The sequence below is a fragment of the Talpa europaea genome (genome assembly GCF_964194135.1).
Source record: "Talpa europaea genome assembly, chromosome: 14".
NCBI lineage: Eukaryota > Metazoa > Chordata > Mammalia > Eulipotyphla > Talpidae > Talpa > Talpa europaea.
In genome coordinates, this window is record NC_140082.1 from 24831615 (window position 1) to 24850438 (window position 18824).

General features: G+C 38.8%; 1 protein-coding gene across 3 annotated transcripts in view; it reads right to left on the reverse strand.

The window, feature by feature from the left end:
- The window catches only part of PLXDC2 (plexin domain containing 2), a gene marked incomplete at both ends in the record, with an annotated part of 380548 nt that overhangs the window by 202229 nt on the left and 159495 nt on the right, over positions 1–18824 (reverse strand). For all 3 annotated transcript variants that reach the window (XM_084254370.1, XM_084254369.1, XM_084254368.1), the window contains one exon: positions 10539–10747. In XM_084254370.1, the coding sequence (XP_084110496.1) occupies positions 10539–10747 (209 nt within the window). The remainder of the gene's footprint in view (positions 1–10538; positions 10748–18824) is intronic.

An 18824-nucleotide genomic window follows, 5' to 3' on the forward strand; every position in this document is an offset into this window, starting at 1 on the left:
TTTTCTTCTCACTGGGCTAAGTGCTTCATGTGCACATGAGAAGAAGAAATACTACAATAAAGAACTCATATAAATCAACATTCAGATCAAAAGCGACATTTACTAACTTGAGTACCTGTGTACACAAGAAGAAATACAACTGGTTTCAAAACATCTTTATATCTTCATGGAAATGATATTAAAAAAAAAAAAAAAAAAAACAATGACGGTCCTCCCTGGTGGTGCAGGAGGTTGAGTGACGCACTGTGAAGCTGTCTGCAGCCTCTGCGGTGCTGGTTCAATCCTGGCCAGATGGCAAGAATCCCATATGGTGAAGCAGACCTCTCCTGCCTCGTCTGCAGCTCCCCTCAGCAGTGTATTTCATCAGTCTGCCTGTTCTGTTCCCTGCCCTGTCTCCGGTGAATCCTCTCACCCTCCCGCACATCTGGCCTGTACCCCAGTTTTTGTATAAAAATAAATATCTTAAAAAAAAAGAAAACAATGACAATGGCAAGGAACTTCAACTGCAAGAATTCTTTAACTGGGATATTGAAATTTACAATCCCTCCATTATCTGTCCTTGTGCTGAGCCAGAAAAAATACTATCACCACATGAAGACAATAAAGGCTATTGTTAATTTCTGAATGAGTCTGTGACCAAAGATTAAATATGCTGTTTTGTGTTGTCTTTGTTTAGTGAAAGAGGGCAATGAAGTCTAGACAAGAGCAGATGTCGAGGAGAACGTGCACAAAAATGCCCATGATTTTAGTCTCACTGGGAATTCAAATATTTTAACGACCACAAGACAGTCAGGGCTTTCAAGCAAATAATTCTGTTTCTTGACACCAACTCTGAAAGCTTCTAAAAGAAAAAAGCACACATACTCTTTCACGTCCAATGAGTATATTAGGCATTATAAATCAAAATGCTTTTTTCTAAAAGATAAAGATTTTGTCACAAGGTCCAGCACAGTGTAGTCAATCTAGAAACATTTGCTACCTTTCTTTCCTTTTCTTGTTTAACTCAATCAGGTGAAATGTGTTTTTCCCAAAAGAGATAAGAGAGTGTTCAAAGATACTAATTCAAGGACCTGATAAACTCTGCAGAGAGTTATTGTAGGTTTTCCTTTCCAAAAGTTAATGGGGATGCCAAGGAGTGACCTATGGGGTTACAGATCCCCAGTGATCTCCAGCAATCCCACAACCCCATCAAAATCAGCTCTCAGAATAAGAACAGTCCTGTGCAAATCTACTTTAAAACATGTCTCCCTCCAACCAGGTTAAAACCCCAAAATTACTTTGATTACCTATATTCCAGTGCTTCCACCGCCCAGGATTATTACATAATCAAAGTGTCATTTGTTTTTTCCTATTTTAGAGGAAACAAAGTCAAGCAGAAAGGATCAATCTTGGGACTGGGGCAGGCCTGAGTTTGAAGATCAGCAGCTTTATTCATTAATGGGAGACCTTAGGAAAAACACTAAACCTACACCTGAAATTGTCCTTTTGTAAATGCCACTGATATTACTGAATCTGGGAGCACAAACCACAATAGGCTGACAATGACTAAGGAAGATGATATGCAGGCTGGAAGTGGGGACCCACCGCCGGGGCAGACCAGGCATGCAGGGAGTGCGTCCTGCATCGCCATTTCAGAACAGGGACATTTCTTCAGTAAAGACTGCCTGAGATCAGCAGAAATCTCCTGGAGGAACAAGAGGTGAGCTGGGAAGTATGCCCACACCAGGCCCCTTCTGGCCTGCAGTCTCAGCCCAGAGGGGAAGTGGGAACCCACTGTGGGGCAGACTGGGCACGCAGGGAGTGCGTCCTGCATCGCCATTTTAGAACAGGGACATTTCTCCAGTAAAGACAGCCTGAAACCAGCAGAAGGCTCCCTAAGGAGCCAGATGTGAGCTGGGAAGTTTGCACATGCCATGCCCCTTTGGGCCTGCAGTCTGAGCCCATAGGGGGAGCGGGAACCCACCGTTGGGGCAGACCGGGCACACAGGGAGTGCGTCCCGCATCGCCATTTTAGAACAGGGACATTTCTTCAGTAAAGACTGCCTGAAACCAGCAGAAGGCTCCCTGAGGAGCCAGATGTGAGCTGGGAAGTTTGCCCATGCCATGCCCCTTTGGGCCTGCAGTCTGAGCCCATAGGGGGAGCGGGAACCCACCGTTGGGGCAGACCTGGCACACAGGGAGTGCGTCCCGCATCGCCATTTTAGAACAGGGACATTTCTTCAGTAAAGACTGCCTGAAACCAGCAGAAGGATCCCGGAGGAGCCAGAGATGGCTCCCAGAGGAACCAGAGGAGAGCGGAGAAGTTCACCCAAGATGCCGGCCAGTCCCAACAACATAGTGTCACAATGCATACGGCAAATTAGAAAACAGACAGTAGGGAGTAGAAGAACCACACGCAACCTAGCAACACCTCAGGAAAAAAGCACACCATAAAAAGAAAACCACCTATCAGACTGCAACGACAGTAACTTGGAAGAACTACTGTGCCTTCCAGAAAGAGATTTTAAAATTGCCATGATTAAAAAACTGACAGAAGTCATAAAGGAAAACAATGATAAGGGGAAAATAATCAATGATCAGAAGAATGAAATTGAGTCCCTAAAAAGGGAAGTAAAAGAAATGCAGGAGCTCAAAGAATTAATGGAGGCACTAAAGAACTCTGGGAAAAGCAATGAAAGCAGAATAGATGAAATGGAAGAACGAATAAGTACTCTTAAAGACACAGAAATAAAAAGAAACAAAACAGAAAAGGAAAGAGAAGTACGAAGGAAAAAGACCGAAGGAAGACTTCGGGAACTATCTGACTCCATGAGGAAAGGAAATATAAGAGTTATAGGAATACCAGAAGGAGAGGAGAGAGATGTTGGAACAGAGAAAATATTCAAGGAGATAACTGAAGACAACTTCCCAAACGTGAAGAAGGAGCTGAAAATTGATATACAAGAAGCAAGAAGAACACCAAACTTCCACGACGAAAGGAAAAATACAGCAAGACACATAATAGTAAAGCTCCCAAGAATCCAGGACAAGGGAAAAATAATGAAGCTGACAAGAGGGAAGAAACAGATAACATTCAAAGGAAAACCAATCAGGCTGACATCAGACTTCTCCGAAGAAACACTACGGGCAAGGAGAGAGTGGAGGGACATAGTCAACAGACTCAAAGAAAACAGATGCCAATCAAGAATACTCTATCCCACAAAGCTCTCCTTCCTCTATGAAGAAAGAATAAGGACCGTCCCAGACAAACAGAAACTCTGGAATTTCATTACGACTAAACCCCCACTCCAAAAAAAAATACAAGGAGTCCTAAAGCCAGAACCTCAGAGGGATGAAAAACAATGAAAGAAGGCCAAAAAAAAGGTTATTAAAAGAATAAATAAAATCAAAGGAAATACAAACACAATGGCAAATACAGATGCTGACATTATCAATATTAACTCTAAATGTAAATGGACTAAACTCTTCAAAAAAAAAGACACAGAGTCGCAGGCTGGATTAAGAAACAAAACCCAAACTTTTGCTGTCTCCAGGAAACACATTTAGCTACAAAAGATAAAAATCAATTCAAAGTTAAAGGATGGAAAACAATCCTACAAGCAAATGGACCAAAAAAGAAAGAAGGAACAGCTATATTTATATCAGATAAAACAGATTTCAAACTCAAAAAGATAAAAAGAGACCCCAACCGTCACTACATTATGTTCAAGGGGACAATACTTCAAGAAGAAATAACACTCATTAGCATATATTCACCCAACGAAGGAGCACCAAAATATATCATACAACTATTGTCATCTCTGAAAACAGACATCAGAGAAAACACATACATAGTGGGAGACTTCAACACACCACTATCAACAATGGATAGATCAAGGAGACAAAAAATAAGTAAAGACACTAAAACTCTAAATAAGGATCTAGAGTGCTTGGGCTTAACAGACATCTATAGAACACCAAACCCCAAAATAATGGAGTACACATTTTTCTCAAGCGCACGGATCATTCTCCAGGATCGATCACATACTGGGACACAAGACAAACATCAACAGATACACCAAGATTGAAATCATACCAACCATCTTTTCTGACCATGAAGGCATCAAACTAGAAATAAACCATAGAAAGAAGGTAAGGAACTCTCCTACCTCATGGAGATTGAAAACCACACTACTCGAAGACCACTGGACTAATGAGGACATCAAAGAAGAAATTTAAAAAAATCTTTGAAATGAATGACAAGGAGGACACCAATTTCCTAAATGTGTGGGATGCAGCAAAAGCAGTAATAAGAGGAATATATATAGCAATAGAGGCTCATATCAAGAAGCAAGAAAGAACTCAAAGAAACAACCTAATCTCAAAGCTCAAAGATCTAGAAAAAGAACAACAAAAAAACCCCAAAACCAGTAGAAGAAAAGAAATAATAAAAACCAAAGCAGAAATAAATGAAATTTAAACTAAAAAAAACAATCCAAAAGATCAAGGAAACCAAGAGCTGGTTCTTCGAAAAAATCAATAAAATAGACAAACCCCTAGCCAGGCTCACAAAGGAAAAAAGGGAGAAAGCACAAATAAACAGGATCATCAATGAAAGAGGAGAAATCACAACGGACACAGCAGAATTCAAAAGAATAATCAGTAACTACTATGAACAGTTATATGGAAACAAGTTCAACAATCTAGAGGAGATGGACAAATTCCTACAATTCTAGAAAAAGAAAAGAAAAGAAAAGAATTCCTACAAAGCTAGAAAAAGAAGAAATAGAACAACCTAAACAGACCAATTACAAGCAGCGAAATTGAAATGGTAATCAAAAACCTCCCCAAAAACAAAAGCCCAGGACCTGATGGATTTACAAATGAATTCTACCAAACATTCAGAAATGAATTAGTGCCTAGCCTTCACAAACTCTTCCAAAAAATTGAGAAGGAAGGGATAATAGCAAACACGTTCTATGAAGCCAACATTACACTAATACCAAAACCGAACAAGGACAACACAAAAAAAGAAAACTACAGGCCAATCTCCCTAATGAACACTGATGCAAAAATCCTCAATAAAATTTTAGATATCATAATCCAACAAAGTATCCATAAGATAATACACCCCGACAAAGTAGGATTCATTCCAGGGACACAAGGATGGTTCAACATCCAAAAATCAATCAACGTTATCCAACACATCAACAAAAAGAAATATAAAAACCATATGATAATATCAGTAGATGCTGAGAAAGCTTTCAACATAGTGCAACACCCATTCATGATAAAAGCCCTTGAAATTTTTGGGATACAAGGAACATACCTCAACATCATAAAGGCCATCTATGACAAGTCAACAGCCAGTATCATTGTCAATGGCGAAAAGCTGAAAGCATTTCCATTAAGATCTGGGACAAGACAAGGATGTCCACTCTCACCACTGCTTTTCAATATAATACTGGAAGTCCTGGCCAGAGCAATAAGACAAGAGAAAGACATACAAGGAATCCAAATAGGAAAAGAAGATGTCAAACTATCACTATTTGCAGATGATATGATAATATACATAGAGAACCCCAAAAACTCCACAGAAAAATTAATTCAGCTCATCAATCAGTTCAGTAAAGTGGCAGAATACAAAATCAACACACAAAAGTCAGTAGACTTCCTATACACAAACAATAAATCTGAAGAAGAAATTAAAAAAAAATCCCTTTTATTATCGAAACAAAAAAAATCAAATACTTGGGAATAAATCTAACAAAAGAGGTAAAGGACCTATACAAAGAAAACTATAAAACACTGTTAAAAGAAATAGAAGAAGACACAAAGAAATGGAAAGACATCCCTTGCTCATGGATTGGAAGAATAAACATTATTAAAATGGCCATCCTACCAAAAGCAATATACAGATTAAATGCTATTCCAATAAAAATTTCAATGTCATATTCTTCAAAGAAATGGAACAATTATTGATGAAATTCATATGGAATCACCAAAAACCCTGAATAGCCAAAGCTCTCCTGAAAAAAAAAAAAAAAAAAAAAGAAGGGAATGGAGGCATCACACTCCCAGACTTCAAACTATACTACAAAGCCATAATCATCAAAACTGCATGGTATTAGAACAACAGCAGACACACAGACCAATGGAATTGAATAGAAAATCCAGAAATAAACCCACAGATTTATGGTCAACTAATCTTTGACAAAGTAGAAAAGACTATGCATTGGAGCAAAGAAAGTTTGTTCAATAAATGGTGCTGGGTAAACTGGGTCGCTACATGCAAAAGAATGAAGCTTGACCACTACCTCACACCATACACAAAAACCAACTCAAAATGGATTAAAGAACTAGACATAAGACCCGAAACCATAAAATACATAGAAGAAATATAGGCGAAACACTATGTGATATGCACATCAAAGACATCTTTACAGACACATCACCCAAAGCAGTGATAGTGAAGGTAAAGATCAACAGCTGGGACTACATCAAATTAAAGAGCTTCTGCACAGCAAAGGAGACAATAGCAAAAACAAAGAGAAACCCCACTGACTGGGAGAACATTTTTGCACACAACACTAATGATAAAAGACTGATGACAAAAATCTGCAAAGAGCTGATGAGACTCAACACAAACAAAGAAAATAATCCTGTCAAAAAATGGGCAGAAGAGCTAAAAAGAAACTTCTCTGAAGAGGAAATGCAAATGGCCAACAGGCATATGAAAAAATGTTCAACATCACTTGTAATCAGGGAAATGCAAATCAAAACTACCATGAGATACCATCTTACACCAGTGAGAATGGCACATTAAAAAAACAAACAAACTAGCAACAACAAATGTTGGCGAGGATGTGGAGAAAAAGGAACTCTCCTGCACTGTTGGTGGGAGTGCAAACTGCACTATGGAGAGCTGTGTGGAGATGTCTTGACCTACTAAACATAGAGCTTCCATATGATCCAGCAATTCCACTCCTAGGTATTTACCCAAAGGACACAGAAACATCAATTCCACAGAGCACCTGCATCCCTATGTTTATAGCAGCACTATTTACAATAGCTAAGCTTTGGAAACAACACAAATGCCCAAAAATAGATGACTGGATCAAGAAGATGTGGTACATATACACCATGGAATATTACTCAGCATTCAAAAAAAATAAACACATGTAATTTGTAGCAACATGGATGGCACTGGAAGGGATCATGCTCAGCGAAATAAGCCAGAAAGAAAAAGAAAAATACCGGATGGTCTCACTCATAGTAGGAATCTAGAAAATCTAAATAAGGGACCAGGAAAATGAATAACTCTAAGAATGTGAAAATCAAAATCAACAAACAACTATGAACCAGAGACACTCTATGGATGGTGAGGGTCAGGGAAGGGAGGGATTGGGGTCAAAATAAGGGGGTTGCAATTGTATGGGGAAAATAAAAATAAAATTTATTAAAAAAAAAAAAAGATGATATGCAGGCTGTACCTGGCAGACATCAGGACCAATCAGCACATAGCAAATCGCTCCCAGCCCACCCTTACTCCTCTTTACTGATTCAGCACAATTGATATTATGTGTTCTCCCTCTGTTAAGGCATAGAAGAGAAAAAATGCCTGAAAAACAATATCATGGCTGTAATGACAACTGGGGTTGTATTTATTATTTTTTTAAAGATTTATTTATTTATGCATATAACAGCTAGGGTACAGGCCAGAGATGCAGGGTGGGGGGTGAGAAGATTCACCAGAGACAGATTGGGGAACAGAACAGGCAGACTGAGTGAAATACACTGCTGAGGGGAGCAGTGGGTGAGTCAGGAGAGGTCTGCTGCGCTATGTGGGTTGCTCCCTGGTGGGCCTGGGATAGAACTCGTGCTACAGATGCTTCAGATTGCTTCATAGTGCAGTGCTTAACCCCTTGCACCACCATGGAGGCCGCTGGGATTGTATTTAGAGGAGTGTTGTTTACATCTCTGAGCAAGTGGATTTTTTATTTTTCAAGAGATTAGAAAAATTTCAAATCCTGCATAGAGAACACAGAATTCTAGGAATCTGTTGTCCCCTTGCAATATCAGTAGGGTACTAGTTCTGGGCAGAAAGTAAACACCTCTGCTTCTGTTCAGCTTACTTTTCCTTGTGTAGCACCCTAGGCAAAGAGTGGTTCAGGGAAGAATTATGATACTAAGAGTTGCTATAACAACAATTTTTGGCCAAAATATCAGGCACTCTGCAGGAGTCAGAATAGACTCTTACAGACATTCTGACTTCTGCTCCTGGCTCATTCCAAGTTGCCTGTGAAGGGGGCTGGCTGGAGAATACAATAGCTAAGGAAACAGAAGGATTTTGAATATTGCTAAGCTTATCACACACACAGAATTCCAATGACCTGTGTTTCAGATTTTCTGAAGATTCGGCTATGAGGGAACAAAATGATGCCCTTTACCATTTACAGGACTGTTAGAATCTGCTTCATGGAGTTGATATTTTGTCCCAGGTAATGAATATTTCAGGGATTGTACTGTCTGGTGCTTACAAATTATAAGTCTGTCACCTGAGAAAATGTAGGGACTAAAACTTCAGATTGAGAGAGAATATACATAAGAGAAATGGCCAGGACATCCCTGGTGGTGCAGGCAGTTGAGCGTTGTACTGTGAGGCTGTCTGCAGCCTCTGCAGCGCAGGTTCCATCCTGGCTGGCTAGGGAGATTCCCACATGACGTAGCAGACCTCTCCTGTCTCGCCCACTGCTCCCCTCAGCAGTGTATTTCCTCAGTCTGCCTGTTCTGCTCCCCACTCTGTCTCTGGTGAATACTCTCACCCTCCTATGCATCTGGCCTGTACCCCACTTCTTGTATAAATATATAAATCTTTAAAAAAAGAAAAAAAAAAAAAGAAAAATGGCCAGACCATAGATGGCAATTAATCCCAACTTCCACAGCATCCTGACTAGGCAGTCAAAGCACAACCTTGACAGCAATCAGCCTAGAATGGGTAGAACTTGAGTAATAATTTATAGCTCCCCTACTTTTGTCCCTGTGTCATAAACAGGACCAACCACAGAAAGCCAAATATGCACCCTAAAACAATGACATAAGATGTTCTGCATCTAAGTAGCCCAAATCCACCATCTCCGTGCCAATAAACTCCAGTCATAGCACTCCTAAAGCCATCTCTTTTTAACTGAACAACTTTTCCACTCTCCTCCTGCTTCTGAGTCTCTGCCAAAAATAAGTGATGGTAAATAACTCCTTTGGTAGAGCAAAACTAAATAAATAGCCTTTGTTCTCACTTGGGTGATTTTCTCTTATTTCCATATAATTTACAAGTTTGTTTCTATTATATTCTGTACTAACAAGATCATATTCCATGAATTTCAATGCTAAGGACTATGGAAACTTAGCCAATGTAATACCAACTTGAGGCCTCTGGGAGACCCAAAAAACTATGTAAAATTTGCTAGAAGCTAACTTGCGTACTGATCAAACACATCTCCTACTAACCTCCTTCCACTTCCTGGCTCCAAACATAACAAAAAATTAATTGCAGTTATAGAACTTCTACCTTTTAGCACTGATAGTTCCCACACCCCAGGAAACCCCTCGGTCCCAGGAAAGCTGGGATGGTTGGTGATCTTCTAAGACACTTCAGCATACCATGCCCTTCTGTGGCTCGGCTCAGGAATTGTGAATGCAGTTCTCTCTTCCAGTCATCTCCTCTCTTACCACTGACAGGTTTCCAACAGCGTGAACTCCTCTCAACTCTCTCATGCCCCTTCCTAAGTGCCCGCTCCTGGGTAAAGCCTCTGTGACAACTGCGTGACCTCCAATCGCAAGCCAGGTCGATCATTCTCTCATCCATGCCAGACTATATATAGTCTCTCTGCATTTTTAAATATGTTTTTTCATTTTTTTACATCATTGTTCATTTTTAAATAATATTTGCTTCCCCCCGCCCCCTCAGGTGAAGTCCCCATAGAGTTTCCTTCACCAATGCACCCGTGCACCATCACCTCAGTCCCCTGTGCTCCCCCCTCCCTCCCTCTGCTCCCTCTCCCTCCATCTCCCCTGCAGGATATCTCTGATTTATAATTGTCTGTTTTTGCTTTGTTGTGTTTTTTACTGTTGTTATTTTTTACACCGATGTCTACATTTTTATACATATCAACGTGGCAGGAGATCATTTGACTATGGCAGTTAGACCCTCTTAAACAATAGATTTTGCAGGCAGGTGCTATATTGTATTCATTTCCATGTCCCCTTCCTGTCATCATCACACCAAATCCATATTTGCCTATTTCATGAGTAAATTAATTCATGAGTGATTAAATTATTTAGATAAAGTAATTATATTATTTTATTAGTATAGTTATTATTTATAACTGAATTACTGAATATTAACAAATGATTTATTAATGAATTGATCTTTGTAAAAATGTCCCAAAGCTCTAGAGTGAGCTGAAAGGAAAGCTTATTTATATGTGTATGTTGAAGCTGGGCACCTTAGTAGAATTGCATTCATTATTCCATTTCAATTACCCAGGTGACTTAACTACCTCAATCTGGGTGGTGTTGTCCTGCCCATCATCCAATAGGTCTGTGAAGCCTCGAGGCTCTGGGGAGTCTTGACCCATGCTTGCTCGGTTTGTGTCGACTGCCTTAAGAGAATCTGAGTTCCTTTTCCACCGGTGGCTGAAAGCATATGTGTCTACTTCCACTTCCTCTTCTGTTTGAGGGAAGATGTGAGCAACTTGATATCGCCAATCTGTTTAAAAATAGAATAAAAATGGTGAGTTTCTGCTAGCTATAAAACACATGTATTCTATCTACAAAGCAGAAAATAAAATTCTGCTAGTCATTAAACAGAAACTAACTCAAAACAATGAAATATGTTTAACTCTACTATTTTGAATTAGTATGAACATCTCTAAGTAGAATGCAATTTGAGGGCACACCACAAGTTGTGACAATGGTTAAAGCTTAGATCCTGCAGAATCCCTAAAACAGATGCACGCCCCTAAAGCAATGCATTTTTATTTCCTTCCCTCCCTGCCTTCCACACGCACTTCATAAACATTCTCTAGTTGTTCTGAGAAAACATGCTCCAATACAAACAAAGAAATGAAACCAAATAATGTTCAGCATATATGAAAATAAAAGTCAGACATTATTAACTGTGTTCTTACAGTCATTTCACATGAGTTGTCATGGACAGCAAAGAGACAACAATCTAAACAGGTTAAATAATAAATGGAATGATCTTTGTGTAAATGTGCTAATCTACCTTCCAGCTCACAAGTCAGATTTGGTTCATTGCCTACCTCATTTAATAAGCAACACCTCAGGAGGCATCACAAATGCTCTTGTTCATTTATGCTGTTCTCACCTTGGAATCTTGTCAGGGCAGTAAAGGATGACAGTGATAGGCACTTAGAGAAATGGATGGGAAGGCAAAAAGATCAAATCACAGAGGTATTTTAAAGCCATCTGCAGGGACTGGCCTTGCTGACCCAGCTCATCCTGCTACTACAGGAGGGAAAATTAGATTTAATCATTACTCCTAGTCTTTCATTTCAGTAGGTCAGCAGGGGAAGGTATACCACATATACGGGAAATTCAGTTTCTGATCAAGAAGAACATCCCTCTTCTATGCAACTATTACTAAAAGATATGAATTGACAGTATTTATAACTGGCAGGATATGGGTTCAAAAAGGGCTAAGAGAGCCAATGATTTGATTATAGTTGTGATGTTCCCTTCAATGCAAGAACATTAAAAAATCAAAGTGTATTTAATGCAGTTAATAATATTCTTACATCAGCTATTTCAGACAACTAGTTAGGGCTACCCATACTGGCCAGTGAAAATGGTCTAAAATATCTCCCTTTCAGAAAGTTGCAATAATTCTTCTAGACAAAATTCAGGTGTTTACCATGAACTTAAAAAGATCTCCCACTGCCTAGTGCCTTAATGAATACAACCTAGAAACACTACTGCAGTCTTCAATCTAGACCTTTCCAAGAGCTCATATTATGGCTTAAAAGAACTATGATGGAAGCGGCCAAGAAATTCAGAGAGAAACCTAATAAGCAGAAAATTATAGTACATGAATTCTATGAATTCATCGAATTATTGTAGGGTTGAAAAAATTATACACGTAAAGGGTTGATCATGGTCTTCTGTCCCTCCATATAGTAAATATCTAGTAAGCATGGTTAATGAGTATTGTCATTTTCACTATATAAAATGTTTCTTTTTTGACACTCTATTCTCTACCACGAATAGTGATCATAAATGTTTGTTGACTGACTGAGTAAATAAATGACTGAATTAATTGTGGACAGTCAGTTTGGAGCAAGAATGATAAGAATAGGAAGAACTCAGTAATGGAAGAAACTATGTACATGACCTCATCTGGAAATCATTCTTGGATATGCTTGATATGGCTCTAAAATAATTTACAAAACTTATTGCATTTTAGTTACCCTATATTTTAAATAGGAATGAAAATATCACCTGCAAAAGCAGATAGTTTTTCCTGAGGAGATGTCAGGCTCTAAGACCTATGATTCTAGGTAAAGCTACATAAAAAAAATTATTTGCTTTATACACACACACACACACACACACACACACTCCCTGACTCCTTACCAAAAATATATGAGGTAGCTTACAACAAAACTAGGCAATGAAGTTGTCTAACAAGTTGGTAAGACCTCCTAGCATAACACTTAGGTCAACTTTCAATATGTTCATCTACCATGGTGGTGGTCATCTGAATACAAATAATTAAGTAGGAACAATTAAAAATCTATACAGGACCCTTATTAGAATATTAATCTAGAAAATGAATGGAACAAATATATGTAGTTAATGGATTAGATGATTTAGTTATAAAAATGACTTTAAAAATAATTTTACTAAAGGAATATCTTCAATGAAAGGTTTGTCAGTCCTCTATCATGTAAATCAGGAAAAATATACCTAATGCTTAGTCTTTATTAAAATCTTCAAAACAGAATTTCAAAGCAACTTGTTTTCTTTAAAATAGGTGCTAATTATCCCTTCCTTGGTTTAACATTACCATTTTCTTTTTAAGTATTGATAACCAAGTTAAATTACAGGTTTTCCATGATGCCATTTAGACCAATAACATCATACCAGCCCTTTGCAGTCCTGGCGCAGGGCAGGGAGTAGATGAAATAACTAACATGAAAAGAGCATTTTCCTGGGAACTCTAATTCTCAGGTTTTTTGAGTGCCCTTTCTTGCTTCCTTCCTGCCATACTACTCTAAAGAACAAATGAAAAGGAACTTCAGAACTCAGGGATGATAAACTCCATGTTCTCCGCTGCTAAGGTAACTAAACAAGGATGCCTTTAGAGAGGTGATTCTGACACCTTAGTAACCCACACAAGCAAACCAAAACCTCAAGCTATAAATGTCTTGAGGTTAAGAAATCAAAACCTGAGGCCAAATAATCACAAACAGCCAATTAGGTTTTTCTGAATAGGGTGAAGATTAAGCTACAGCCAATCAAGTAGCTGCTTTGCTCTCTTCTACCTCTTCTGCATAAAAGTTTCTTCTCTGATTCCTTCCCATGGAACACTGCTAAACACTTTTGGTTTTTAATTTCTTGATTCAAATCAATTTTGTTGAGATAAACTCTTGAAAGGTTTAATGTGCCTCGGTTTACTTTGTAAGACCACTTAAGTTGAAATTTTGTGACTTTGATTAATGTGTCAAGCTCTTGTCTTTGTAGTAAACAAACATACAGCTGCTCCTTGAGCAGGATTATTGGGGAAGGTAAACTGGACAATACAAAATAAGCACAAATGCTTAGAGCAACACTCATGAGGGTAAATTCCCAAATACCTGTGTATTTCTGATGGTTCGATTTTGGTTTTCTTTTCATTTTTCAACAGTTTTATGATTTTTTTCATTCTTGCTTTGTAAACCAATCACTTGATCACTGGCTTCCTCCAATTGCATTTAGAGAGTAAACAAGATACAACAAATGACCTAAGAGGGTTTTCTTCTCAAATTTTATTGATTTTCCAATCATTTCCATAACTTTATTTTGGGGTATACAAACCTCCACATGCACACATGCCTCATGAGAGGTTTCCTAATGAGAAAATATGTGAACTTTAGGGCCTGACTTTGGAGAATTTTTGGGGGGTATTTTAAATTTAAATTGCTTTCTCTGGTATGATACAAAAAGTAAAAGCACCCAGTGGCACATAGAAGAAACGCTACTATATGTTCATAATTTAACAGCATGTGACACATCAGGATAGAGGTATGAAATTAGTTTAGATGTTGATTTCACTTCAGAATAGGCCTTGGAGAAAATAAAACAAGTCAAAGATGAATATTTAACAGAAATAAAGATTGAGGAAAAATTGGCAAACCACAGCCTGATCATCTACTACATTGTAAATTACACCGATGGACTTCATGGGCTTTCTGAATCATAAAATATTTATTATTGAAACCATTACCAAAATTAACCATTCAGAAACACTACAAAGGGGTAAATGTGATGTATTTTTTTCCCTTATCATTTGTAATGAAGACAAAAGCAGCATGAGGGATCTTTGAATAGTCAGGTTGAACAGATTATCTGTTTTCTGTCCACTGCATGTTAATTAACCCACCAATAGAAAACCTTGAAAGATAATTTTCTCCAACATATTTTTCTCTAGTTGTTAATCACATAGCTCATGAAAATATCAAACACATATAATGACTCCCACTTGGTATAAAGAAAGACAGCTGAAAGACATAGTTCTGTACCTACAATATACAAATTGCTCTTAACATGTTCCTAAGTATAGTGTTCAGCTAAAATAGCAGATTGAAGAAGGTATGTCATTGCATATCAGATATTTGAAACTATAATGTCCACTTAATGTGAGAGTAAAATAATTAACTCAAGTATACTATCACAGGGGCCTCCCCAGTGGCGCAGCGGTTGAGCGCTGGGTTGTGAAGCTGCCCACTGCCTCTGTAGCCCCGGTTCAATCCCCGGCTGTGCCCCGCCCACCAGAGGAGGAGGGTCCCACATGGCGCGCAGACCTCTCCTGCCGCCCGCTGCTCCCCTCAGCAGTGTACTTCCGTCCTTCTGCTTGCTCTGCTCCCCACTCTGGCTCTGGTGAATTCTCTCACCCTCCCATGCTTCTGACTGTACCCAGTGCTTGTATAAATAAATAAATAAACAAATAAACAAACAAACAAACAAATAAATAAATAAATATTTAAAAAAAAGTATAGTATCACAGTATTCTCTGTAAACCTTGCAAATCTCTTTTGTGTCATCATCTGCTGAAAAATATGGTAATTTAAAATAAAACAAAAATGAGAAGAAAACTGTGCTTGGGTGGATACATTTATATTTACATCCTATCCAAATGATTTTATTTAAGTACTTTGCATTTTACTAATAAATGCTAAAAATGTTTTTAAGCTCATTTTGAGTCTTACAGATAAATCACAATCATAGCTGAATCATCAAGAAGTGAATACATGGATCTCAGGTATTTAGGACACGCTACAATTGTATTCTGATAAGTACTTTGGTCTAGACTTGACAAGTAAAGCAAAATCACCACTTGGAACCCTCTGTGGGACAAACTCATATTGTTCATTGTAAACACATTCACTGGCTAGATTCATTTGACAATAGATGGAATTATTTGGCTAAGGTAGATTGCCATTTGACCTTGTACTTCAATTTGTTGTGGAACAGAAGAGGAATTCTATACCAATAGTTATATCCTTGTTATGTCCATTAATGAACTGACGGTGCAGTGAACTTTGAGGATCTGAGTAGGAGCATTACAAAGAAAGAAAGTAACAAAAAATAAAGCGTACAGCGTGTGTGAAGAGATATTAAAGAGTTTGCGTGGAACCTGAATATCAGAGTATTTTGAATCTGTCATGTAATCCCTAGTGGCCCTTGTTGAGGGCCACTGCTGTGAGCTCCAGGCCTAGCATAGTTTACTTCGGTCATTTTTTCATCTCTTGCCTTCTAACTGGCATTACCAGTTCCTTATTCAATCTTTTGAATTCCTTATTCAATCTTTTTCCATCTGTTATCAGAAATACTTTTCAGATTTATTTACATTTTTCTTCTGTCTAAAACCTCTAAAGGCTCCTTACTACTCTACAAACTATAACATTTTTCTTACTCTCCATCTAACCATTCTGTTCTGTCTCCCCTGGATTTCCATCACACAGAATTTCTCAATATTTTTCCCCCTGCAATGAATATAGTTACCTGTGTATGGAGGAAAATCCTTCCTCTTCCCAAATATTAGGAAATCTCACAACCACCTCAAGACAGCTCAAATATTGTCTTTTTAATTTTTTTAATTTTATATATTTTTACATCATTTTTCATTATTGCACAATGTATGTATTTTCATCTTGGTTATAGTCCCCATACAATTCCCACCACTCTTGTTTTGATCCTACTTCCCTCTCCCCCACCACCCTTCCCCTCTGCCCCGTAGTGTGTGTCTCTCTGGTTTATAGTTGCTGGTTGATTTTGATTTTTATGAAAACAAACCAAATGCCCCAAAATAGGCTACCGGATCAAGAAGATGTGGTACATATACACAATGGAATATTACTCAGCAATCAAAAAAGATAAACTCGTGCAATTTGCAGAAACATGGATGGAGCTGGAAAGGATCATGCTCAGTGAAATAAGCCAGAAAGAAAAAAAAAAAATACCGATGGTCTCACTCACTCGTAGGAATTTAGAAAACCTAAATAAGCGAGCTGGAAAAAGACTAATTATAATAAAATATTGTCTTTTTAAATAAGGTTTCTCTAAAATCCCTGGAGTAGAACTTCTGTAATCCCATAGATTAAACCTAACTATTTAAACACTCTTCTACCTATATCCCAATTGAATGTGAGATTATGCCAAAAATAATTAATACAGCAGGCCTGATACTCTATCCACAGAAAATCCTGTTTGCCAGGTTGGCCCATGGCTGGTTTCTGGGAACTTAGCTTTAGGGAGGTTTCTCACCATTCCCTAACCGATAAGAGCAACTCACAATGCCTAAACTGTTTGTGCAACGATATATTTTATGCTGAACACCTGCCTTCCTTTTTCAGAGACTCTTATTTGGGCACGTGCTAGATAGAAGTTGATTATGTGAACAAACCCAGATAAAAGCCTTGGGCACTGAGTATCTAATAAACTTCCCAGGTTGACAATATTTCACATGTGTTGTCACAGCTCACTGCTGGCAAAATTAAATATATCCTATGTGCTTCTGGACAGAACTCTTGAAAACTTGTCTCTTGCTCCTCAGATATTGCTCCAAGTACCTTATCTCCTTGCAGATTTTACTTTGTATGTATCTTCTTGCAGGAATGTCATAGCCACAAATTATATGCTGAGACTTGTGACTCCTCCCAGAAAATCCAAACCTGGAGTGGCCTTCGAAACCCCTCACAGAAATGTTTCAGAACAGGACCTCCATCTTATTTAAAAATTTTTGCCCCCTAGTACAACAAGGACATTGACATATAATAAGTACCCAAAGCTTTTAAATAACGGATGGGGCCTCCCCGGTGGTGCAGCAGTTTAGCGCTGGGTTGCGAAGCTGCCCGCGGCCTCTGCAGCGCTGGTTCGATCCCCGGCTGCTCCCCGGCCACCGGAGGAGGGTCCCACATGGCACGCAGAGCTCTCCTGCAGCCCGTTGCTCCCCTTAGCAGTGTACTTCGGTCCTTCTGCCTGCTCTGCTCCCTGCTCTGGCTCTGGTGAATTCTCTCACCCTCCCGCGCTTCTGACTGTACCCAGTGCTTGTATAAACAAACAAATAAATAAATAAATAAAAATAGTGTTTAGAAATAAATAAATAAATAATGGATGAATGCGTTAAGGAATGATGGCCAAGGCCACTGGTCCTCTGAGTCAGTATCTAATTTTTTTTTTAAAGATTTATTTATTTTATACAAGAACTGGGGTATAGGCCAGAGGAGCGGGAGGGTGAGAGGATTCACCAGAGACAGAGCAGGGAATAGAACAGGCAGACTGACGAAATACACTGCTGAGGGGAGTAGCGGGCACAGCAGGAGAGGTCTGCTTCACTGTGTGGGATTCTCCCTAGCCGCCGGGATTGAATCCGCACTGCAGAGATTGTGTACAACTTCACGGTGTGGCACTCAACCACCTATGCCACCAGGGAGGCCCCCGATATCTTAAATTTTATGCATGTAATCTCTTGTCCATCATTTTTTTTTTTAATTGAAGAACTGCTGGATTACATTATTGCTGATATTTTGGAAATACAGGATCCCGTCCCTCAGGTATAGTCACCACAGTTCTCCCCCCACCAAATCACCTTTGTCCAACCCCATAGTCCAATATGCTTCCTCCCCACTTTGTTTTCACCCTTCATCCTCCCTCCTTCCCTTCTGCATGTTTCAGATCTGAAGTCAAGATTTCTTACATAGTTTCTGAGTAATCAGATGAAAGGATGAAAGAAAGAGGAAACTAGGGGAGACCAAATCCTTAAGGACTTCTTTTTATCTGACATGAGGTTGACTGGCCAGTTGGGGATGTTCAGCAACATTTGTGGCTGTAGTTCATCATCTGTGTTCTCTTTGGTTAATGAAATCAGTAAGAAAACAACATGTCTTTGAAGAAAGTGGGCATGATTCAGTGAGGTAGAAAAGCTATGTATGAGATGAAATTAAGGCAATTTTATGTTGAAAGTGGAAAATTTGTGAAGAATTACTCTAAAAGTATGTAACATAAGAGTTCAGTCTGTGGGGCAGCAGGCATTTGACCCCTAGGGGCCTGAGGTTAAAATGCAA